The following is a 26904-nucleotide window of genomic DNA, read 5'->3' as shown; positions in this document are numbered from 1 at the left end:
ACATTCAGTATAAAATCATTCATTTTAAGTGTATTGTTTCCTCTTTCTCTCTAAAGTGTTTTCTGAAGAGAACTTGTCTCTGACTCAGATATGCTGCACATCTACAGTTACTTGGGCTTATCTGTGAAGGCCAGAGTTTGCTCTTCCATCTTCTTTTCTCATTCTTATTTACGTTCTTGCATAAGGAGAGCCTAGAGGGCCTTCAAATAAGGTCAGCTTGCATTTTTTCTGGGAGCTGGCTCAAAGTCACCTCGCTGTAGGATGTACCGATCAGCACACAGGCAGTTCTTTGAGGCGTGGCGCGTTGACAACGTAGATCTGCCTCGGTACAATAAAGAGAAGCCCCGTGGCTGTCCGCTAGGCAGTTTGAGAAGCGAGTGGAGTTGCTAACATCCTTGTTGCAGTGAAGGGACGTTTGTGGGTAAAAATCCTTTTCTCCATGCACAGGGCTTCCCCTACACGGGCTGGAACAAATTCGCCTGCGTATTTGAGCAGTGTCCCTGCTCAGAGATTTCCGAAAATTGGGTTTGAATAGCAGGTACACCACCGGGTTGTAGATGGTGGAGGATTTGGCAAAGATAGCTGCTATTGCAAAAGCTGTAGGTGGGACTTCACTGAGTCTTCCAAATGCAGCCCACATTGCTACAATAGCATAGGGGCTCCACGCTGTCAGAAAACCAATACATACTGCCACTGAAAGCTATGAGAGACAAAAAGAGAACACATTTATACTCAAAAGAGCATTTATGGAGAACAGAAGTACATCTATATACATTAATCAATCTTCAGCATTAAAAATAAAGGTTCCAATATATATATATATATATATTTTTTTTTTGCTGGGGAACAGCATATCTGAGCTGCTTCATCAGCTATACAACACTAAACCACCACAAACCAGCATAAACCTGCCTGGACCAGCATGAAAAGTCATGCATGGAAAGTTGGATGCTAGTCTAAAATGGTCTATATCTAGGGATTTTTAATTATATCTATTAAAAATCTAGAAACCAATTTGCTGATCTAAAGAACCCATTATGTAGTATAAAGATATTTTTTTAATCTTCAAATTCCCATTTATCCAACCCAAAAACACATACAGCAAAAAATAGATCTTGATAAAAGTTATTTTTTTGCTGACACACCTTCACAATGAGGATTTGTGGATTTGTTGTCTTGGTCTGTGGTGACACATGTTGCTGTACTGCCTGCCGTGACCCTCGCACCGTGTTGAGGATCAGGATGTAGGAGAGGAGGATGATGGCAAGGGGGAGAGCGTAGCAGAAGAGGAAGAGGCAGATGATGTAGGACATGGATAGTGAGTCATGGCCAGGTGCATACCTATAAGTTGAACACAGGACAGGACAATGATCATAGAGAAAACTCGGAAGACCTGTGTTACAGCTGTTAGAAAGTGAAACTCTGTAGAGGTTCTAGTAGTCTTGTCCAATTGGAGCTTGTTCTAGCCTTTCAGAATTATCAAAACTGTGAACTTGGCCACAGTAGGTCGAACATTTTGCTACTGAAATAGGTCTGTGCTTACTGAAATTCAAACCACTGCCCCCAGTGGTCGAAGCTGGAAGTGTTGTTGAACATATGGGCACAAGGGAGCTCCAGTTTTTAGGTGAAATGTCCACAGAGTAGCACCAAAAGCAAGTTGTATTTTTAGTCGTAACTGATGTAATCTAGTCAACAGAAATGCATATTTTATTAATTCTACCACCTAAAACCCCAACCCTAAACCTAACCATCAGTGGTGTAAAAATGCAATTTTGGTGTGAAATTTTCTACCCCCAGATTGAACTCACTATTGTTTCTGTAAACACGATTACTTCCTTTTTGCTTGCGCAACCCACTATAAATAGTGCTAGAGGGAATATTGATTATGCTACAATTGGTCTAAAAATGTCTGATGGGGATGCCGCTTGTCAGTAATTCAGCTGCATGGGGTTAATTTCAGGGTACGTGAACTTCCGGAAGCAATGTGTCGATATCAATGTTAAAATAATTGATCATATCCAATTTACTGTATGTTCAAAGACAACTAAGTAAGCCATTTGTTAGTTAGCTTCCTAAAGACTCTTAACACTGTCACTGTGGTGCTTTCGAGATATTGCTCTGCTTGCTTAAGTGTAAATTGTCCTACTTGTAAAATGTTGGCAAACCAGTGGGCTGCATTTGGGGTGGGACTACCAGTTTTTTCAGGGCAAACATCACTACAACTATTGCTTTTTTCTTTTTAATCCACAACCCCAAGTAACACACTTGGCTCTAAATTCACCAAGCACCGTTTGTTCTACAGATATGAATGATACCTAAAATTGTGCATCTTGTTGAAAAGAGGTGCTTTTATTACTTTTCTAAGCAATTGGACTTGCTTGTTAAAACAGGCAAAAAACTAAAACAAAAAATCTCAAAGTCTTGCATTAAAGAAGGAACCTAATCTACAGTATTTATAGGGATCACAGTATCATAGAGAATGGGACTTGGTTCTTTTGACTTGGGCCTGTTCACCCAAAAACACCATAGTAACAACCTAGCAATGCCCCAGAAATGCCCAAGCAACGACTCAGAACACCCTAGCAACATAATAGCAATGCACACTTTAGCAACTTCATGGCAATGCCCTGGCAAACACCCTAGCGTCATGGCAGCATTGGCAAGCACCAATGTAAAAATCTAGTTATTTGAGCAGTTCTGTTTGGTTCCACTAGTGGCACAGAAATGAAACCCTTCCCCTTTAAGGTGACTTATTAGCATGTTGTGGCTGGTTTTCTGAGAATCATATATTGCTACAATTGTCCATTAACACGCTCCCAGACACTTACCAGTCTATGCAGCATGCTGTGCCATAGGGTTCAGGACCATAGTGGCCCCAATTTGCCAAGGGACCAACGGCAAACACTGTGGCATAACACCACACTCCCAATATCATCAGACGGGCATGAGCATAGGAGAATTTGTTACCTGGTAAAGGAAAGCACAGGCATAAAAGCAACTATGGTCATTCATTGTTAATCACATTCTGTTCTTATACTCATTGTTTGGAAATGTTACATTGAAGGGTTAGGGTTAGCTGACATTACATTGCATTACATTACAATCGAAGATAACTTTACACAGAAAAGGTTTGTAAGTGATTTTATCACACTAAAATCATTTTTACATGCACACTGTTTATGTTTTGTGGCTATACATTTGAAAAAGTGAGTATTTTAACATTTAAAAATTGACCCCATTCACTTCTCCTGCCTCACTGTAACCTAGATTTTTGCTTCTTTTTAAATTTTTTTGGAAAAGGAGGGGTAAGTCAAAATAATATTCCTACCAAGTACCAATTTACACTCATTTGTCATTTAATGGGATAGTTCACCCAAAAATGAAATTTCTCTCATCATTTACTAGTTTTCTAGTAGTTTTCTCTTGCCATCCCAGATGTATCTTTCTTTCTTCAGCAGAACACAAACAAAGATTTATTTTAAATAATATTTCAGCTCTGTAGGTCCTTATATCATTTAAATCCATATCTTCAGAAGCAATATAATAAGTGTGGGCGAGAAAAATATAAAAATGTAAGTCCTTTTTTTACTCTAAATCTCCACTTTCACTTTTACATCTGAAAGTCACATGTGATGCCTGTTTAGTTTCACTTCCACGCCTGAAAGTGAAAGTTAAATTTGAGATTTAGATTCAAAAGGATTTAAATATTTATCTGTTTCTCGCCCACACTTACACCTATTATATCGCTTCTGATGATATGGATTAAACACTGGAGTTGCATGGAATACTTTTATGTTTGGGGCTACAAATGTCTGATCACCATTCACTTGCATTGTAAGGACCTACAGAGCTGAAATATTATTTAAAAAATCTTTGTTTGTGTTCTGCTGAAGAAAGAAAGTCATACACATCTGGGATGGCTAGAGGGTGAGTAAATTATGAGAGAATTTTCATTTTTGGGTGAACTATCCCTTTAAGTCCCCTGAGCAACTGTAATCTAATTATGCACATTTAAAAATATAATGTAATCTAACCTACTGTAAATAGACTTCCTTGCGTGTGACCAGTTGGTTAAAAGTAATTGCAAAAATAGCTCTGAGAGTCAGTTCTGAGAAAAGATTTAGAATCATTTGTTTGACATACCACTTGGTTTTAATATTTCACTTGCTAATGCAATGACATTCAGACATTATTAAGTGTGGCTTAATTGTCCAAATACCATTTAGGGCCACTGTTTACTTCACTATAATTATAGCTCAAAAAGTGAAAGAATCACATCTTAAGAGTTGACATCCTTTCTGAAATAATGCTCCAAGTGTGTCTACCATTCTGCCACCTACAGAGTCCATCTGCTCACCTGCTGTCCACCAGCAAGCTCACCCATGTGCCGTTAAACTGTACTGGCTGCATTATCTCCTCTCTCTCTATCAGAAGTTGACACTCCAAAAAGCCTGACAGAACTAATGAACACAAATGAGTCTGACCTCTCCTTTTCATCTGGAGCATATTGAGCAAAAAGCCAAATGAAGACTGCCAATCTGAACCTTAAAAATACATCTAGCAAATCTTATCAGGATAATGAAAGACATAAGGTGACACATTTCACCTTGAGCTGTGTCCCAGCCAAACACAATGGATGCATGTGACTGCATCCAATTCTTAATGAAGATATGGAGGTGGGCCTGGGAGGAAAATAAATGTATTCTGGGGCAGTACCATAGTTTGGGAAGCAGACTTTGAGGCAGCAGACGGAAGACAGAGCAGTAAGATTTGTCAAGCTGGTCAAGCCGAAGAGAACGCCACATACGGCATAGCATAAACAGGTCAGCTCTCCAAACAGCCACCTGTGAGAGAGAGAGAGAGAGAGAGAGAGACAGTGAATCAATCAAAGAAGGCACTTGTCACTAACAACTGTCAGTAGTAACTATAATAAAACAGGAAGTAATCCTGTTTGTATAATCAGTGACAATCATGATTCAGAGGTTGCTTTCCCCCTCCAACATTATATTTAGTAGTAAAAGTAATCCATTCGACTCCAGTGGTTATTCCCCTCATGGACGTGCATAGGAGAGTGACCAATAATAAACAATTATAGTGAATGGGACATAAATATTGATCTGTATCTCACCCAAAGTGATCATATCTCTTTAGAAGACATTCAGTTAACCACTGGAGTCATATGGATTACTTTTACTATGATTGTCTGTGCTTTATGTAGCTTTAAAGTTTTGATCACCATCCACTTGCTTTGTATGGATCTATAATTGAGATATTCTTCAAAATATTGTCATTTTTGTTCTGCAGAACAAAGAAAGTTATACACATCTGGTAACATCATGATGGTGTGTAAATCATGAGACAATTTTCATTTTTTCACTATTCCTTTAAGACTGTATTTTGTGATTCCGTCCGACATGCGGGTTATTTGTTGGAATTGTTTCTGTAAATCACTGTAAGTGTGAATTTTCCTTGAAAAGATATATACAGCACAAAAGGTGTGTTTATGTCAACATTTTAATGTGGCATAGAGGTGGCATTAATATATAAACACAGGAATTATCTGAGGTTTCACAATTCAAATATTTTGTGTGTCAGATGCATCTGCCTACTTGTGAGCAAAGGCTGATGGAATCGCCAGGGGGAAAAGAGTAACTGTCATCCCAAGGTCACTAATAGACAAATTTATGATGAAGAACTCGGCCGGCTTCAGAGACGTCCTCTTACGATATGCTACAAGGAGCAGTATTCCATTTCCCAAGAGTGACAGAATACCTAAAAATAGAAAGCAACACATTAAGAAACAAGTCAGAACCACAAGCAGTTTTTCATCATCGTTCTAACACCCTGTAACTCTTATTTTATTGCTGCCATGTTATCCTTCTGCCAGGTCAGCAATAACTAAAGCTGCTGTAATTTACGCTAGCACTTTATAATTACTATAAGAATCCTCCTCAAACTGACGCACATCCCCACAGCTCAGTTTACCACTGACACTGAAGTTTTGATCTCACAACCAAGGACTAAAAACTGTTTTTTTTTTTGCAGAACGTAACCAAAAATGGGCAAAAATAGATTTTCAATTGTTTCTCCCTAATTTGGAATGCCTAATTCCCAATGCGCTTTAAGACCTTGTGTGGTGTAGTGACTCACCTCAATCCAGGTGGAGGAGGACAAATCTCAGTTGCCTCCATGTCTGAGACAGTCATTCCACACATCTTATCACGTGGCTTGATGAGCGTGTTACTGCGGAGACATAGCGCATGTGGAGGCTTCACGCTATTCTCCGCAGCATCCACGCACAACTCACCGAGAGCGAGAACCACGTTATAGAGACCACGAGGAGGCTACTCCATCTACCCTCCCTAGCAACCGGGCCAATTTGGTTGCTTTGGAGACCTGGCTGGAGTCAGTCAGCACACCCTGGATTCGAACTTGCGTCTCCAGTGGTGGTAGTCAGCATCTTTGCTCGCTGAGCTATCCAGGCTCTGAAAAGTTTATTTTTAAATGTAACCGGTTATGACTAGTTCATTTCATTCCAATATTGTTTTCATGAAACCAAAGGCCAAATGGGGTTCCACAGTACATTTTTGGAATTATACCACTTGCCTTAAAAAATTAAACATGTGCTTTGATCCTGATGGAAACTGCTGCATTACACATTTCTTTGCCTAATTCCCCACTGTGGATGTTGCATTCTCTGAATGAAGACCTATCTAACAACTATGTATAATTACTAAATATACATGCAATGTTAAGGAAAACATTATTAAAGGTAAAAAAGTACTTTTCTCAGTTGTTTCCAAGTCTTCATTGAATTATTGTTAGATATGATGCAATAATACAGATTTGATGCTGCTGGGTTTTGACTGAGATGCAGATCTGTAATAAAAATTATTTGTAACTTTTAATTAACTATATGCTTGTTATGATTTCTATGCTGATAAATCCACAACACAGGAAAACATTTAATTGCTTATTTTCACTTATTTTGGTGAGGCAAGTGGCTTATTTTGGGCTTGTTTTTCTGGACCATGTTGCTTGTATCTCTTGCAAGATCTGGCAACACTGCAATTGGCATTTCATCCACCCCATAGCACAGTGTACTGCCATTTTAAAAAGAACGTTATTAACCGTTCCTTTACTTTGTTCTAACTGGTTACCATTTGGAAAGGAAGCTGCAGAACTTCTTAACCGGAATGAAAAAATACAGTTCTCCTTCTGTCACTCACCCGACGCTGTGTCGAATATAGTGACACAAGGGATCTTGCTTGAGAGCCTCACATACCTCTGGATTTGAGAAAAGGCCAATGAGAAATTGGCAGATGAATTTTCATGTCCCGCCCCCGGACATAAGGGTATAAAGGGAAGCGGACGTGCGTCTGTCAGTCAGATATTTTCTTCGAAGCTGAGCGGATGTGCAGCAGCAAGCTGACTACTAACTACTGTTTCACTCACCTCTACAAGCAGAGCATTGCTGTTGGATCTACGGCGTGTTACCAGCAGATTTCTCCCTCTCTCCATGCCCCTGGGCACTTAGACAGCGCTTCTGTTAAAAAAGTGTATACCTCTAAAAGATGCGTATTTTCCCCTCTAAAGAGTATATTTTCACTCACAAAAGAGCAATACACAGCAGGTGTTGAACGTCCTTTTAAGGACGTGTCTTTTTAAAGATGCCCTTCCGCCCCTGTGTAGTTCATGGATGCGGTCGATATCTCTCCAAGTCAGACGGTCATAAATACTGCCTTTTGCCTGGGTAGCGATCACACTGAGGAAGCATTTGTGGATGGTACTCATTGCGAGAATATGACCATGGCAACATTGCGGTCGCGGCTTGTCAATGGAGGCGATTTGTGGGTTGGCAGCGGGCTCGGTTTCGCCAGGTACGTCCCCACAAACCACCCGCCCCCAGGCTCGTCTCACAGTCAGCCCGTGTTCTCCCTCGAGCCCTCTGAGTTGGATTATGACATCGGCGCTGCATTGGAGAGTGTTCAGGCGTCTGACATAGAATACTCGACTGGGCTGCCACCTTCGGGTCAGTCCGCCCAGTCATAGGCTGATGCGCAGATGGCCGACATGCTTTCCTGGGCTGCCGTGAGTGTCGGTTTGGACTGAAACCCTCCGACCTCCCCACAGCCTTCAAGGCTTGATGATTGGTACCTAAGGTCAGGGCGCCACTCCCAGCCACAACCACCCCCCCCAAGTAACTTTCTTCCTGGAAGTGCATGACGAGCTGACGAGGTCATGGAGGGCACCTATCACTGCCCAGAACCGACCTCCTCGCTCGTCCGCTCTCACTACCCTTGACGATGGGGTGGCCCACGGGTACACGGAGGTAGCCCAGGTGGACAGAGCGGTTGCGATCCACCTGTGCCCCGAGAACGCCGCCACCTGGCAGGATCGCCCGGTACTCCCTCCAAGGCCTGTAGAATGATGTCGTCACTGGCCTCGAAAGCCTACAGCGCCACTGGTCAGGCCGCCTCCTCCCTGCATGCCATGGCTCTCCTGCATGTCCACCAAGCCAAGACACTCAAAGAACTACATCTGGGTAGCCCCAACCCTGACGTTCTGCAGGAACTGCGCTCTGCCACCAACCTCGCTCTCAGTGCCACGATGTTCATGGTGCAGGCACGCGGGCGGGTGATGGCCACCCTCGTGATCCAGGAACGCCACCTCTGGCTGAACATGGTCGAGATGCGCGATGCTGAAAAGGCCTGCTCAGCACGCCTCACGAACGAGCGCGCACAGTCAGTGCTCAAGTGCCTCTCTCTCTTCGAGCCCAGCACAGTGGTTCCTCTAAAACAGTTCCAGTGGCTCCTGGAGCATATGTCATCCTCGGGTTAATGCATATGAGACAGGGCCCCGCCTGCTTTGGCACATCAACAACCTAGAGTTGCTGGCTGTATTCCTTGCACTGCGGAGGTTTCTCCTGCTGATTCGGGGCAAGCACGTCTTGAACCGTTCAGACAGCACCGCGACGGTAGCGTACATAAATTGTCAAAGCGACTCAGGTCGCTGCTTGCCATTCATATCCCAGGCAACCTCAACACAACAGCAGATGCGCTGTCATGACAAATCTCGCTCAGCGGAGAGTGGAGTCTCCACCCACAGGTGGTCCAGCTGATTTGGGGCCAGTTCAGCAAGGCACAGGTAGATCTCTTTGCCACCCAAGACATTTCACACTGCCTGCTCTGGTACTCCCTAACAGAGGCCCCTCTTGGGACAGACGCGCTGGCACACAGCTGACCCCGGGGGCTGCACAAATACGCATTGCCCACAGTGAGCCTTCTTGCACTTGTGCTGTGCAAGGTCAGGTAGGACAAGGAACAAGTCACCTTTGTGGCCCACTTGCACTTGGTTCTTGGATCTCACGCTCCTCGCAACAGCACCTCCCTGGCAAATTCACCTGGGGAAGACCTTCTTTCCCAGGGACAGAGCACCCTCTGGCATCTGCGCCATACCTCTGGAACCTCCACGTCTGGCCCCTGGACGGGATGCGGAAGATCTGAGTGACCTACCACCTGCGGTCATAGACACGATCAACCAAGCCAGAGCTCCCTCTATTAGGCCACTTTACGCCCTAAAGTGATCCAGTAGAACTCGGTAACTCGGCTGGACCCAAGGGAACGAGACGTTGTGTCCCCCTTGCCACGTCACTAGACCTACCACTGTAAACGGCCGAACCTTACTCAATTTCTCATTGGCCTTTTCTCAAATCCAAGCGAGGCTCTCAAGAAAGACCCCTTTGGCCAGTACATTTGACACAACATCTCCTTCCCTCAGGAAATGGAGGTTACAACAGTAACCATGACGTTTTTGCTCAGAATGAACCGAAATGAAAATCATTTCATTTTTAGTCCCTGCTTACAAAACTTGTATGCTTCAGGGCAATTCATACTGTTCAAACATGACACACTTTTCAGGGCAATGATGTTTTTATCATTAAGAAAACAGACTTTTGGAATTTATTTTGGAATTTTTCATACAATGAGTTGCACACTATTCACACAATTCAAGGTATTTCCCATGTGCAAATCACAGTTAAACAGGTACAAATTAAAAGGTAATGATATTCGTTGGGTGATTTCCAGAGTTGTCATGTCAGCTAAGTGTTAGCTTATTTATAGAATGCAGTTGCACATCCCCAACCTTCTCTAAGTGATCAGACAATTTTCAACAGGTGAATGATAAAATTAGCCAAAACTCTAATTGATTTCGATTGAAGGCTGGACCCAAGCCATATCTTAGGACCAGAAAATTACTTGGGCTAGGTTCTTTTGAGTAACACAGAACAGAACTGCATATTCAAACCAATGCCCTTGCAACCACCTACAACATCCAAGCCTTGTTTGCATGGGAAAGCACCCCTCAAATGTTCATCAGGAAATGAAAAATCAAGTCAAATCTGTTTAGGATTCAAAGCTGCAGATGATTATATATGTTGATAATGTGCCTTGGTCATGCTTTTTATATTTAATCTTAATATTTTGTGAACTAATTCATAAAGGTAAAAAAGATGAAAGCTAAAAGTAACAGCTTGTGAAGTTCTGCTGCTGAAATCAGTCTGTGCTTACCAACATTTTAATCACTGTCCCTTCAGTGGCCAAATCAAGAGGTTCTGTTGAACGCATGGGCATGTGTGAGCTCGACATGGCAAAAGCGAGTTGTAATTTTTGTTGTAAATAATTAGGGCTGTCAATCGATTAAAGTTTTTAATCGAATTAATTAAATTTTGTCCCGATTAATTAATCGCGATTAATCACATATAAAAATATTTGCTGAGAAAGCCCCTCATATAACAATAATTCAATATAATGATGAAATAATTATACATAGTTATCTTTAAATATAAATAAATATATATTATATATATATATATATATATATATATATATATATATATATATATATATATATATATATATATATATATATATATAAAATAAAAATTAAGAGTTAATCATTGATAAGACCATTCAAAAAGCGGCTTTAGAATACAATGTATTGTTTACTACCATATTATTGACCATAAGACAATCGTTGGCATATAGTTCACAGCAATCCATTTCACAAGTGAATTTGTCAATCAGTTGGAGATTTATTATGAGGGCTTGTTTAAGGACCCATCAATGTACGCCTGCGTCAGACATTTTTTTGTTCTTTAGAAACAAGCCAGGGGTATACATAGTAAACAATACTACAGATATATTTTACAATAATGCCAGAGAGATCCCGTCTATGTCAGTGATTGAGCAGAATGGGGTTGATTTCAGGGTACATAAACTTTTGGAAGCAACATGTTGATTTCCCTTGTGATCATGTTGATGGCACAGTGGGTATTGCATGTGCTCATTACTTATAATTCTTTGGATCTTAGTCAAGCATGGGTCATGTCCCGATCACATTTTCTTTCCCTATACTATCCTGTCTCTCTTGGCTGTCCAATAAATTAAGCCTAAATGCCCATAAATAACATGAAAATGTATCAGTTGTAAGTGAATGTACTCACAGAAAGTTGCATATATGGAACCCATGAAGACATCGTGCTCCTTTGGGATTGTGGAAACAAAATGGGAAGTTTCCGTGGGGTGCCCCATCTGCAGAGATGATGAAAGACAAGAGAAGAAGTCAGGTTTAAATGAACATTTTGAAAAGGATGAGGCAGAAGCACTGGTAAATCAAATGAGTATTAGCCATTTATGACTGAGCTAAGGGCTTTTAGGGCTGAATCAATGGAGCTTTGGGGTTCAATTAGCTTTTTTGGTGAGTCTAGTACAATTGAGTGTAGCAGCTCATCTCTCAGTGAAGAGAGAACAGTGCAGCCAGCTTCCCACTCACAGCTAATGCCAAAACAAAAACGGCCTGCTGGATTATGTTATGGAACGAAGCTGTGGTAAAGAATAGATTATTGCAGGAGGAGAGACAGAATTTAATTCTTAAAAGACAGAGTGCTTCATCAGCTATGGGCACTTTTGGTCATATGGATTAAATACCCTGTAGAACAAATTTTAATTAACAAAGTTTTTCTGAACAGCTGAATTCTGAAAATTTCTGAACAGCCATTTTTCTGAACCATCATTTTCTCAGATTATGTTTGTTTGATAACATTATGTGGTGCAAATGACATTTGAAACATTTTAGGAATAAAATAACTGACCCCTTTGTATTACTAAGGCGCACAGTATCCCATAGCTAATAATTTAACTGGAATTAATTGGAAATAACACACAATTAAAATGTTCTGTTCACAAGTTACGTTTACCTCGATTCTTCACACATCACGTGTCTCATATTTTATCTAAGCATACACTTAACTGATGTTAACTGTTGTCTCCTTGGTAACCAAATAATTAATACAACACATTTTGAAATGGTTTATGTTTATTTGTCTTTTTGCTTAGGTTATTATATTTTTTTTTTTATAATAATAATAATAATAATTCATGTTATTGAAAAGTGGACATTTAAAAAGGCACATGCCTGTCGTTATATATTGAACTGAGCATGTTTATGTCCATTAAAACATAATGGATCTAACATTAGAACTTTAACACAGACATAACACAAGACATGATTGCCAGATCACCACTTCATAGCCTCAGACTAACCAGAAACAATGACCTTTAATTTAATTTAATAAATACATGAACTTACATTTACCTTAACACAAAATCCATGCACTCTCCTTGTGAATTAACATCTCCAAGCAAGTGAAAAAGTTTTAATGATGTGGAAACCATGTGAAATAATAAGATGTAAAGAAGGAAACTTTTAGTTTTGAATTAAAGCATTGAATGAATGAATGAATGAATGAATGAATGAATGAATGAACAACATAATAAATAAATAGAGAACTGTGATTAACCATTTAGATCTATTATCCCAAAATTAAACCAAAAAGTTATTGACATTAACCTATAAATGTACAGTGTGGCCCAAAGCTCTGAGACCACTTGTGTAGTAACAAAAAATGGACATTTGAGATTATTAGCATAACAATTTAAATGTGAAAGTTTTCATGAATATCAGAATGTATTAGTATATGTTTCCTTTTTGCTTTATAGACAAATTAACAAATCTTGCGTGCATCCTGTGTGCTTCAACGAAAGCAAGGAAATCTGACCTTTTGTAAAAATATATGTTTGTCAATGTCACACATTTTCTTACATTTAATTAGTTAATTAGTAATTAATTATATTTCTTCTTTACTTTACATCATAATTTAGGTCAAAGTCCTAAAATTGTGTTACTCATATTTCATTCTCAGATTTTGAACCCCAGGTATATGTCAAGTCAACACCAACAAAAGCAAAAAATATAAAATAAAAGTACATCTATATAAAACACACATTTAATGTACATACTGGAACTTTCTTCTTATATTGCATGTCGAGTTAGCAGAGCAATAAATACACAAGTGCTTCACTGATTTTCAGTGTGTGCTGCTGACAGATAAATCCAGCAAAAACATAAACATGTCCATCATAATGTTTGGTTCATGTTTGCACGGTCTGCTCTCAATGGGACCACTCTGAAATCACTGCATGCAGCCAAACATCCGTTTTCTGTTTTTCTTTTTTTCTTGCTTTCTTTTTTCTTTCTTTCTTTCTTTCTTTGTATGTATGTAATCTTATTTCAAAGTAAATCAAATTTTATTTGACATAAGGACAAACGCTGCTTTGGAGTTTTCTGATATTTCATGGAATTAGCTAGAAATGTTCTGATCTTAATATAACTCCATAATTTGACAATTTCAGCTATCAAAGCTAAGGTTTATTTTTGGTTTGTCAGGGTACATCCACCATCACTGCTGTTTGCATTAAATTATGAAATGGTAAAATACATAGGAGAAGCTCTGCCTGCTCATTTGATCTTTTTTCTCTCTTTTGCAGTGAGAGGTCTTATTACCCAGATCACACCGAGCATGCCTCCAAACCTGTATTCAAATTGTGAATGAGTACTTCCATCTAAAATCTGCCTGAATGGCAAAAACTGTTTTTTCCTCATGACCTGAACAGAATGCAGATCTATATATAAAAAACTATCCTAATAAGCTTAGAAAACAGAAATGAGTGCTCTCATAAGACCAGACAGATGGATTAAAAGAATAAAACAAGAGAAGAAGACTCTAGAAATAAATTTAGATTAGGTGTGTTCTATTTCTCTAAATGTAGACAAAAAAAAAGTTGACACAAATTCAGAATTTTTAAGGAGCTTTCAAAATGAAAAACAAAACTGTACTTAATGTTCAGTATGGCTTAATTGTCATCAGGCTTTATTTTATGACATATGCTGTGAATGAGCATGAAACTCATAGTAGCACCATTCTTTTGGTGTGACAAGGAAAATGACAACACAAGAGAGTGAAGACATTACAGCAATTAATGAAAAGACAAAGCAGACTGTAGCAAAATGACATAATCCCTCCTTTAATCTCACTATAATAGCCTATTTTTGCTGCATTATGACATAAATACTGAAATAGGACATTTTATGTTTCGGATTTAAGGAATGCGCCGGGTTCCGTAAAATTAAAAACAATTGACAGCATTTATGGAATAACTGCATATTAATGAAGTATTAAGCATCTGTAAATGGATCATAAGTAATTAATAAAGCCTGTGATAAACCCTTAACAAAGGGAACATTAAAGTTTTTCAAAATCAGATTTCAAAACCTCTAACCATTTAAAGGAGCAATATATAACATTGACATCAAGCGTTTGCAGTCCAAATTAAAAATATTATAGAAAATTGTCTCCCCCGCCCCATCTTCCACAGACTCGAAGCTCACATGGGTTGCCAGGTTGAGGACACGCAACAGGAATGAGCAAACTGACAATGGCAAGCTTACACTGTAATGGCTTCTACACACTACACGACTTTCAAAGACGTCGGATCATGGTACCATTCATATTAAGTAACTGTCTGTCTTGTCACTGAAGTCGTAGCGTTTTCAAATAGATGAATCCGCGAAAGGGGTCAAGTCAAGTCAAGTCAAGTGGTTTTTATTGTCGTTTCAACCATATACAGTTAGTACAGTACACAGCAAAACGAGACAACGTTCCTCCAGGACCATGGTGCTACATAAAAACAACAAAGGACCAACATAGGACCACATGAGACTACACAACGAAATAAAATACCTATATAAACTACCTATATATACCTATATAAAGTGCACGTGCAAACATGTGCAAAAGTACAGGACAGTACAACAAATTACTGACAATGAACAGGACAATAGACAGTGCAGCGCCGACCAGTACTCAGTAGTGCAAAAAGATGACAGTTTCTAAAAATGTAAACATAACATACTATGAGATAATGTTCTATGCACATAGCAGTTATTGAGGTAGCAGACAGTTATAAAGTGACAGTTATTAAAGTGCAACTCAGGACACGTGTGTGTCAAACCAGTCTCTGAGTATTGAGAAGTCTGATGGCTTGGGGAAGAAGCTGTTACACAGTCTGGCCGTGAGGGCCCGAATGCTTCGGTACCTCTTGCCAGACGGGAGGAGGGTAAAGAGTTTGTGTGAGGGGTGTGTGGGGTCGTCCACAATGCTGGTTGCTTTGCGGATACAGTGTTTTTTGTAAATGTCTTTGATGGAGGGAAGAGAGACCCCAATGATCTTCTCAGCTGTCCTCACTATCCTCTGCAGGGCTTTGCGGTCCGAAACGGTGCAAGTCCCAAACCAGGCAGTGATGCAGCTGCTCAGGATGCTCTCAATAGTCCCTCTATAGAATGTAGTGAGGATGGGGGTTTGGAGATGTGCGTTCCTCAGCCTTCGAAGAAAGTAGAGACGCTGCTGGGCTTTTTTGGTGATAGAGCTGGTGTTGAGGGACCAGGTGAGGTTCTCCGCCAGGTGAACACCAAGAAATTTGGTGCTCTTGACGATCTCCACAGAGGAGCTGTCGATGTTCAGCGGAGTGTGTTCACCTTGTGCTCTCCTAAAGTCAACAACCATCTCTTTTTGTTTTGTCGACATTCAGGGACAGGTTGTTGGCTCTACACCAGTTCGTCAGCCGCTGCACCTCCTCTCTGTATGCTGACTCGTTGTTCTTGCTGATGAGACCCACCACGGTTGTGTCATCGGCGAACTTGATGATGTGATTCGAGCTGTGCATTGCTGCACAGTCGTGAGTCAGCAGAGTGAACAGCAGTGGACTGAGCACACAGCCCTGGGGGCCCCAGTGCTCAGTGTGGTGGTGGTGGAGATGCTGTTCCCGATCCGGACTGACTGAGTTCTCCCAGTCAGGAAGTCCAGGATCCAGTTGCAGAGGGAGGTGTCCAGGCCCAGCAGGTTCAGCTTTCCAATCAGGTGCTGGGGAATGATTGTGTTGAATGCTGAGCTGAAATCTATGAACAGCATTCGAACGTATGAGTCCTTATTGTCTAGGTGGGTGAGGGCCAGATGGAGGGTTGTGGTGATGGCATCGTCCCTTGAACGGTTTGAACGATCACGCAAACTGCAGTGGGTCTAGTGAGGGGGCAGCTGGGTCTTAATCTGCCTCATGACGAGCCTCTCGAAGCACTTCATGATGATGGGTGTAAGTCGCGACGGGACGGTAGTCGTTGAGGCAGGACACTGAAGACTTCTTTGGCATGGGGATGATGGTGGTGGCCTTGAAGCACGTTGGAACAACGGCGCTGCTCAGAGAGATGTTGAAGATGTCGGTAAGAACATCTGCTAGCTGGTCTGCACATCCTCTGAGCACTCTGCCAGGAATGTTGTCTTGTCCAGCAGCCTTCCGTGGGTTGACTCTACGTAGAGTTTTCCTCACATCTGCCGTGGTAAGACAGAGCACCTGGTCGTTGGGAGGAGGGGTGGACTTCCTCGCCATCACGTCGTTCTGCACTTCAAACCGAGCGTAGAAGTCGTTCAGCGCATCTGGAAGGGAGACATCTTTGTCACAGGCATGATGTTGTCCTGTAGTTGGTGATGGCCTGGATGCCCTGCCACATGCGCCGCATGTCACCGCTGTCCTGGAAGTGACTGTGGATTCTCTGGGCGTGTGCGCGCTTTGCCTCTCTGATTGCCCGTGACAGTTTGGCCCTAGCTGTTCTTAGGGCTGCCTTATCGCCTGCTCTGAAGGTGGAGTCTCGGGACCTCAGCAGCGTGTTCACCTCCGCAGTCATCCACGGCTTCTGGTTGGAGCGTGTGGTGATGGTCTTGGAGAAAGTGACATCATCAATGCACTTGCTGATGTAGCTGGTCACTGATGCTGTGTATTCCTCCAAGTTGGTAGAATCGCCATATGTTGCAGCCTCCCTGAACATGTGCCAGTCAGTACACTCAAAACAGTCCTGAAGAGCAGAGATGGCTCCTGCTGGCCAGGTTTTCACCTGCTTCTGAAGCGGTTTTGTGCGTCTGACGAGCGGTCTGTATGCTGGAATTAACATAACAGAGATGTGGTCTGAGTAGCCGAGGTGGGGGCGGGCTCCACCCGGTCGCGCTTGGGATGTTTGTGTAAACAAGATCAAGCGCGTTCAGCCTCTCGTTGCAAAGTCCACATACTGATGGAATTTAGGGAGCACTGTCTTGAGATTTGCATGGTTGAAATCTCCGGCGACAATAAACAGTCCGTCGGGGTGAGCGTTCTGCAGTTCAGCTCATAGCCCCATACAGTTCACAGAGCGCTTCCTTAGCGTTAGCGCTGGGGGAATGTAAACTCCGGTTATGCAAACAGTGGTGAATTCCCGTGGTAGATAAAAAGGTCTGCATCTAACAGTCACAAGCTCCAACAGCGATGAACAGTAACTAGAGACTAGCATAGAGTTCTTGCACCATTCCGTGTTGATGTAAACACACAAGCCACCACCGCGAGTCTTACCGCGAGAGAGCTGTATTTCTGTCGGCACGAAACGAGGCGAGCCCGTCTAGCTGAATGGCGGCATCCGGAACTCTGTCGCTGAGCCACGTCTCCGTGAAAACAAAGACGCAGCAGTCTCTAAACTCACGCTGCGTAGCCTGCTGGAGTCGGATATAGTCCAGTTTATTGTCCAGTGAGCAAACATTTGAGAGCAGGATAGATGGGAGAGCCGGCCGGCTAGGGTTTGTTTTTAGCCTAGCATGGACCCCCGTCCTCTTTCCGCGCTTCCGCTTTCTCGCACACCGCTTACGACGTCCTCTCCCCCGGCCACCGGCATCAGGCGACGCCGAGGGCTGGAGGCCTGGTCTCCGCAGCAAGCCGAGTACGCGTAGCGCCTCCTGCAGGTCATCATGCAGCTTGGTTTTTGCATGAGTCTTATATTTGAGTAGTGTCTGGCGATGGTAGACACGAACACTGGTTGCTCCGATGTCCATGTGTTGCAAAAGTCAGGCTTTTTTAACAAAAATAGCACCATTGTGGATCCGGAGTGGCCACTGCGTGCTTCCGCGCCGCCATCTTGGATATGTCATCTTGGGGCCATCTTGGGGTGAACACATTACAAAACATTTCACTATTGACGAATCCCCGACGACTCTGCCTGGACTCCAAATTACGTTTCACAACAGAGTACATGCGAGAAGTGATACGAGATACGAAAACAAATGCATGATCATATTTTATGCATTCCAGAATTTGACGTGTATGTTTTTAATCACCACAAGGCACCATATATTTTATTGGTTACAATATGAAAAAGTAGCTCCTACTGTACAATTTGCTTACCTGACTAGGGTTGTGCCGATGGATCGATATCATCGTCCATCGTGATGACTGACCAACATCACGATGTAGAGCCACCATCGTGATGCCACGCCCCTTTTGCGAGTCTTGCTAGTGTGACTCACTAATCCTAGTCTCTTCTATAGTTAACCTAAAAACTTTGCAGGGATTGCTCTGTTAATTAAATTGAGAATATAACTAATGCATATATGCTATTTTAAATACTGTAGTATATGCCAGAGACGTGGCGTGTGTTAGTCTGTGAAAATACCGTGTCAGGCAGGCTGCACAAATATTGATCTTGACATTGTTAGCTTCTTGTCTTTTTTTACATGTCTTACACTGTACATTTAGATTAAAATATTTTATGTTGTAGGCTACAAGAAATTAGCCTTTATTAATTAATTATTAGTAGTTGTAGTGTCTCAGAAAATCTTGCTCATTGTCACATAGCTCTTGTATACACTGAAGCGGCAGTTTAAGATAAACCCAGACCAGCTGAACGTCAAATAACTTTTGTCTGGTTAATACTTTTAAAGAACAATTTCCTTGGCCATAAATCCATAATGTCAAATCAAATGAAAGAAACAAGGTGAATATGAATAACACACATTTATTAAAACATAGAAGAACAACAAATAAAGAACTAGAAAACGGGAACAACACTCAGTCCGAAACTCGGCATTAACATTTCACTTATAATTAGCAGCACAATCACAAAATAAATCAGCACAGGCTACAAAATAAATAATGTTATTGAAATATTGTAAAGTGGTCATATGAACTACACAAATGAACGTATAAAAAATAATATGCAAAATCGAATAGGTCCACGAACGGATGGCGAAAAATGCGTAAAGAAGTCTAATATCTTTCACCATAGACCATGTTTAAATTTCGATGTTTCTGGCCAGAAATACCAACATATTCACTTTATCTGGTTTTAATAAGCTGCGGATTGGAGTAACTACACTACCCGCTGTGCTGAAGACCCGCTCTGAGTACTGGTAGCACATATGCACAGATATTTCCGTGCTAATCTTGCCATGAACGGAAACCTTTTGTCGTTCGTTTTCCATCAAGTCAGCGGGTCCTCTTCCCCATCAATGGCCATTTCCTGCAGGTACATGGTCATTTCTGCCTCGACCTTTTGCTCATCAATGAGTAAAATAACGAAATTATAGTTTTTAAGTGGAAAATAGTAGGCTATTTATGTAAAGAGATATATTAAAATAAAAAGTGCACAACTCTTCTTAAGTGAAAGCTTAAACAAAAAATGCTTCACGTGTCGTGCAACCTACCGATAAAGCGCCGACGAGTCATTAGTTGGGTTAGTAAAATAACGAAATAATAATTTTTCATATCATTTTTGAAAATTATATGAAATTATATTAAGGGACATCGCCCAACCCTATACCTGACTGTCCAAGAAAATTGGCAATTTCTCTCCAACTCTTCTCTTGCTCCACCCGGTTGTTGTACAGTTCAGATGAAACATCAAATCTGGTGCTCCTGCCAATGTTCCACTAATTTTACCTCCATTTCTTCGGTCCTATGAGACTTTCTTGATGCCGCAGACATGCTAGTTGATGTTCTATTGCAGGTACATCAGGACTCCTCCCACTGAAACTTCCCGTGCCCCGTTTCTTGCTCTCTCATTGGCTGTAGGTCAACGCAGCTGTTGTATTCAGTCAAAACATATTTCACATGGCACAATTTGGAATCACAGACAGGTCCAGATATTTACGATTCTAGATATCTCGCTGACATGTGCAACGCATCAGCAATTCTCTCAAATCGTCACTCACGGGAGCGAGCTCCGATTTGCCCACGATTTCAGGCTTTTGTTGGCGATCTCCACAAAACTGTCGGCGAGCGAAAATCGGCCTTAAAATCGTGTAGTGTAAACTCAGCATAACTTGTTTCAAATCTGGAAACCCGGGGTGTCGAAATACTATTGGTAAATGGGCAGTGGGCCTGGATTCCGGCCCAGAAAGGACCTTTCAAAGTAGAATATAATGACTGCAGCATTGTTTTCAGAGAAGCTAGTATTTAAACTTAGCAGAATTCCTAAATCTCTGATAACATTTTAGGATCATTTTATGCTTTAGTACAGTAAATATATTACATATTGCACCTTGATGTACTAATTTTGCTACATAATTTGTTCTGAAGCATTTGTGCTACAGACATGAATGATAAGTCAAACCAAGCAGTTTGTTGAAGAGAGGTGTGCTATTAACCCCCTTGTAACAGGAGCAAAATATAATCTGTTAATGGAAATATCAATGCTTCGCAGGAGTTGGGGGGTGGGTGGACTGATTATTTCAGAGAAGACAAACATAGTTGTTTTCAGCAGTGTAGCTAGACCCTTGTCCCAAATTTTTGTTGATAGCACCAAATGTTTTTTTGTGATGAGAAAATAAAAAATTAGGCTTAATGTTAACTACATCAGGGTACAAAAGCAACAAGGCAGGCTTCATTTCTGGCTTCAAATGAAAAAGAATTCCGATCAGTGAGCCCAACCTGCATTAATTGACAATTTGCACTTTGACTTTTAGCACTGTTTGTGCTCAAGTTCATCAGACACGTTATGAAGGAAGAGTGGGAGCTTTCTGTTTTCTCTCACGGGGGTGCAGCTTTTCTGTATCAGAGGCACTGAGGTTTTATTATGCAAGCCTTATTTCTAAATATATAATCTATAAGCCTCATTTCTAATCTTCATTTGTTTTTAACAATCCACACACCAAGTAGATTTCAATGGACGCGCCAGTCATCTTGTTTGGTTATTCGGGTTTAGTCGGGACAAGGGAATAAAAATGTTTATTGCAATGCAAGAGAAAAACATTCTCTTTCCGCAGTTGTTTCAAGATGCCTTTATAAAAATTCAATGTTTTTTTAACTTTACTCAGTGATCCCACATTTTTTTTTTATTGTCACGTAAATAATAATAACATTTCGATAATAATGTCGTAATAGTTTTGTATTATGAGATTACATTTCATATGTGAATAAAGTACAAATTATTCAAATTAAGTCATAGAATTTTGAGATTATAGTCATACTATTTTGAGAATAAAATTACAATTATTTGAATTTATTTATTTATTACTTTATTTAACAGGGACAATGCAGAAACAGTGCTACAATTTCAAGCAACCAATGCTCAACATACAGGTTTCTAGCCAAAGGCTAATTTGCAGCCCCAGTCCCGGGTTAGGCTTTTTTAACAACAATAATCACACACACAAAAAAAGTAAAAAATATAACAATAGTAAAAGAAAGCTGAGACTGTGAACGACCATCAGTGTTCACAAATCTGCTTTTGTTTGAACCACTTTTTAAGATGTTTTTAAAAAAAATTCAACCCTTTTTGTATTTTCAGTTCTGCTGGTAGGCTGATCCAAAGCAGTGTACCTTGAACTGAAATTCAAGGGATTGTGCAAATGTAGTTCTCTTACGAGAGGTTCTCTCGTATTGCGTAAGCTAGCTTACGCTACGGGAAAGATTCATCTTTTCTGAGATATTGAAGCCAAAAAATTATCCTTAATTTTTGTATCCATTGTCAACGCAGTGCGGCAGCTGCAGACCTTGAGCGGGCTAGCTAGCGAGCTCATAGGTTGCTCTGTGGCAACTGCTGCAGCCTATAGACGAGCTTGGGCGAACTTCGCATCCAATGAGAGGCGTCCGCGTGCTCACTGCATCAAAGCCCGCCAAAATGGGCGTGACTAGAGTGCATATAAGCGTAGTTCGTAGGCTGGAACCCTGATTTTCATCTCTTCAGCGAAGCTCTCCGCATCGCTGACCTGGAAGCCGCGTCGCCGTTCGAGGGGCATCTAGCAAGCGTGGACAGCGCTAGAAGAAGCCGGCCGTCTCAGCCACCTTCAGCCATCCTGCGAGCTACGCCATCCGATGACGTATCCTTTTATTCAGCAAGCTCAAAGGCTGCCGGAAACTGTGGTTGAAGCAACTGCCTCGCCGAAGCCTCTCCCTCGAGCATCGCTTTCACCCTCCCCGCCCCCCCGGGACGCGCAGTTGCCGCTGAGCGGCCGCACTGCTGCCATCTCGGATGACGAGGCGGAGGATAAGGGCCGCTGTTCCATCATGGCATGTCGCGCCCTTCTCAGCACAGGAGACCGCCACATCATCTGCGCTCTCTGCCTGGGACTGGGGCACGCAGAGCTCGCCCTCACTGAGGGCGGATGCGATTTCTGCGAGGAGCTACCGATGTCGACCCTGCGGGCTCGACTCGAAGCGGTCAAAGCAGAAACCGCCGCGCCGCCTACAGGCCGTCGACCGCCTCGGGCTCGAGTGGGCCCCTGAGCAGGCACCCAACAGACTCGACGGCTGCTTTCTTCAAAGCCATCGCCGCTCTACACCCGCGGCCCGGGCCGCTCCCTTCCTGCCGGAATTACATACGGAGCTTGCAAAGTCGTGGAGCAGCTCCTTTTTCAGCCAGGACCCGTTCCCACGTCTCCACCTCTCTGCGTCGGTGGGCGGCGCCACTGAAGAGGCTACTCCTCCATCCCCGGTCGAGGACTCGGTAGCAGCACACCTTTGTCCGCCCTCCGCGAGATGGCGTTCCAAGCCTGTGCTCCCGTCTAAGGCCTGCAGAGCGACTTCCGCCTATGTTGGCCGCGCCTATTCCGCCGCCGGCCAAGCCGCATCTGCTCTGCACTCAATGGCGTTTTACAGATCCTACAAGCAGACCTTCTTCGGGAGTGGGATGAGAAAGGCAGGCACCCAGAGGCTGTTACTGATCTACGGCGCGACAGACCTCGCCCTTCGCGCTACCAAAGCTGCAGCCCAAGCTCTAGGGAAGTGCATGGCCTCGCTGACTGTGACCGAGAGACACTTATGGCTAACACTAGCCGACATGGGAGAAGCAGAGTGCTCCACGTTCCTCAACGCACCGCTCTCTCCGACCGGTCTCTTCGGCTCCGCGGTGAGTGGCATTGTTGACCGCTTCTCAGAAGTCCAGAAAGCCACCCAAGCCATGAACCTCTTCCTGCGGCGTCGCGCTAAGCTCCTCTGCAGGCCGCTCACGTGATCAGCCTCCTGCACGAGCCTCTTCACAGCGCCCAGTTCAACAAACTCCAGACTTCTCAGCGTCGACAGGGCGGCCGCCCTCGATCAGCGCTCAGACAGCCACCGCGAGACCGCCGCCCCGCGGGCCTCGATTTAAGGTAGCGCTGAAACCAGAGCAACCGAAGTCTTCCTAACTTTGTTGAACAAGCGGCGGCTCAGTCCGCCGCGGCGGACCACCGTCAAAGCTTTGCCCCTGTCAGTCCCCTTCTCTCAGGCTACTACAGTGGTGAATTTAGCAGCCAACAAGCCGGTGACACTGCCCGCTTGCCTGCACTCAAACGCTGTTTCCAGCTATTCCAGGGATATCCAAGTGGGTGTTAAGCACAATACAACAGGGCTATTTGCTACAGTTCGATCGCCGCCCCCCTCGCTTCAGAGCGCGGCTCGAAACCACTGTGAACATGGAAGCAGCTTGCATGCTTCGTTCAGAAATAGCAAGCCTTCTGTGCAAAAGGGCCATAGAGAAAGTGCCACCCTCTCTGAGCGAGTCGGGGCTTTACAGCCGTTATTTTCTTGTTCCCAAGAAAGACGGCGACCTCAGACCCATATTAGATCTCAGGGTTTTGAACAAGGTGCTTGCAAAAGACCGTTCAAAATGCTTACAATCAGGAAACTCCTTGCGCATGTGCGCCAGGGGACTGGTTTATTTCTCTCGATCTGAAAGATGCATACTTTCAGATTCAGATAAATCCCGTCACAGGCCATTCTTGAGATTCGCCTCGACGGCCAGGTTTATCAATACACCGTCCTTCCGTTCGGCCTGTCCTTAGCACCCGTACTTTCACGAAGTGCATGGATCGCGGCTTCGCACCCCTCTGGAGTCAGGGTTTGCGAATTCTGAACTATTTGGACGACTGGCTGATTATGGCTCAGTCACATATGGAGCTTCTGTCTCACAGAGCAGTTCTCCTCAGCCATCTGAACAGTTTGGGTCTTGCAGTCAATTGGACCAAGAGCTCACTACAGCCCAGTCAGACCATTTCCTTCCTGGGAATAGAACTAGACTCCGTGGCAATGGCGGCTCAGCTTATCTACACAGCGCGCGCGCCGTGTTCAGCGACTAGCCGCATCTTTTCAGATGAACAGCCTCACGCCTCTGAAGAAATTCCAGAGAGTGCTAGGTTACATGGCCTCAGCCGCAGCAGTACTTCAGCTGGGTTTACTGCACATCGCCCGCTTCAGCATTGGCTAAACACCAGCGCGTCTCGCCGGGCTTGGGCCACAGGCCGCCAGCCCATCAAGGTGACTCAGACCTGCATATCAGCTCTGCAGCCCTGGACAGTGGCGAATGGTATCAGCGGGGAGTGACAATGGGAGCTGTATCTGCGCCGAAAAGTCATCTCGACAGGCGGCGTCCAACACGGGTTGGGCAGCGGTCTCGCGAGAGCTCTCGGTTTTCGGCCTATGGTCAGTTCAGGAAAAGCTCCTTCACATAAATTGTCTGGAAATGATAGCGGTCGAGTGCGTGCTCGTGCGCTTTCTCCCGGTCATTCAGGGTCACCGCGTCCTGGTCCGTTCGGACAACAGATCTGTGGTATCCTACCTAAACCGTCAGGGCGGTGTCAGATCCAGGAACCTCTTCCATCTGACAAAGCGCATACTGAGTTGGTCCCAGTGCCACCTGCACTCGCTGAGGGCGACGCGCGTGCCAGGCCACCTGAGCGGCGGCCCGGACAGACTGTCCAGAGACAATATTCCCCCAGGGGAATGGTCCCTGCGCGCTCAAACAGTCCAGGCGTTATGGCACCTATTCGGCAGAGCAGAGATAGACCTCTTTGCGTCCAAGAGAACTCTCACTGCCCAATATTTTTCTCGAGCGAGGGCCAGCTGGCCCAGGACTGGCCCAGGCGCCCGCTTACGCCTTCCCTCCCGTCTCGCTATTGCCACAGGTAATGCAGAGGATCAGGAAGCAGCGTCACTCGGTGCTCCTCATAGCCCGCGTTGGGAGAATCAGACATGGTTCCGGGCTTACGCGGCTGTCACTGACAGCGCCGTGGCCCATCCCAGTGAGGCAGATCTCCTCTCTCAAGCTCGCGGCACAATCTGGCATCCCCACCCAGAGCTGGGCACTGCATGCGTGGGTGATCAGCGACTACCGTCGCTCTGCCAGAAGGAGTAATAAACACCATCATACGCGCTAGAGCCCCTTCCACGAGAAGACTCTATGCGTCAAAATGGTCTGTGTTCTCAAAATGGTGCACCGACAGAGACCTGGACCCGCGGACATGTGGGGTGTAGGTAAGCTGCTCGTATTTCTACAAGAGCTGCTGGATAAGGGCAGATCCCCATCCACGCTCAAAGTGTATGTGGCGGCCGTTGCGGCGTTAGCTGAACCCCTGCACGGCCAGTCATGGGGTAAAAGCGAGCTGGTCATCCGCTTCCTCAGGGGAGCTAGAAGGATGAACCCCAGCGCCCCCATCGGTTCCTATCTGGGATCTTTCTATAGTTCTCGAAACTATGAAAGCCCCCTTTCGAACCACTTCAATCCGTGGATTTGAAATACCTTTCACTCAAAACCGTTTTCTGACTGCCCTGTCATCAGTCAAGCGTGTGGGGAGACCTTCACGCGCTGTCTGTCAGCGCTGCGTGTCTTGAGTTTGGACCAAGTGACTCCAAGGTCATTTTAAAGCCTAGACACGGCTATGTTCCCAAGGTGATCGGTACTCCTTTCAGAGCACAGGTCATTTCCCTATCGGCGCTGCCAGCACCGATGCTGACAGCGGCGCCAATCTCCTTTGCCGGTCAGAGCACTGAGATTGTATACTGCGGCGCTCCGCTGCTTTCAGGCGCTCTGAGCAGCTTTTCGTTTAGATTCGGGGCGCACCAAAGGTCTCGCCGCCTCGAAACAGACACTATCTAGATGGATAGTGGGCGCTATTGCTGCTGCATACTGGCGTCAAAAGACCTGCCATGCCCGTTGGGCATTAGGGCTCACTCCACTAGAGGCATGGCATCCTCGTGGGCATGGTCCAGCGGGATTTCCATTCACGACATATGTGTGGCAGCGGGATGGACTTCCCCTCCACCTTTGTCAGATTTTACAATATGGAAGTGCCGCTCTGCAGGCAAAACTACTAGCGGTTTAATACGCTACAGCTCCCCTGGTGAGCTGCACTGATGGGACACATTCCACACAGACCGGCACCGCCGCTCTGTCGTTCCCTTC

The 26904-nt window shown here is 43.9% G+C and overlaps 1 protein-coding gene across 1 annotated transcript in view; it reads right to left on the bottom strand.

Annotated features, from left to right (window-relative positions):
- Positions 1–202: 202 nt before the first annotated feature.
- The window catches only part of opn7d (opsin 7, group member d), a 30929-nt gene continuing 4227 nt past the window's right edge, over positions 203–26904 (bottom strand). The window contains exons 2-7 of the mRNA XM_052109334.1: positions 11507–11667; positions 5610–5772; positions 4717–4844; positions 2829–2967; positions 1146–1341; positions 203–700 (exon numbers count right to left, since the gene is read on the bottom strand). Of these exons, the coding sequence (XP_051965294.1) occupies positions 203–700; positions 1146–1341; positions 2829–2967; positions 4717–4844; positions 5610–5772; positions 11507–11667 (1285 nt within the window). The remainder of the gene's footprint in view (positions 701–1145; positions 1342–2828; positions 2968–4716; positions 4845–5609; positions 5773–11506; positions 11668–26904) is intronic.

The sequence above is a fragment of the Xyrauchen texanus genome, chromosome 37, assembly GCF_025860055.1.
Source record: "Xyrauchen texanus isolate HMW12.3.18 chromosome 37, RBS_HiC_50CHRs, whole genome shotgun sequence".
NCBI lineage: Eukaryota > Metazoa > Chordata > Actinopteri > Cypriniformes > Catostomidae > Xyrauchen > Xyrauchen texanus.
Note: the sequence above shows the minus strand (reverse complement) of the source record. Positions and strands in the feature narration are given on the sequence as shown.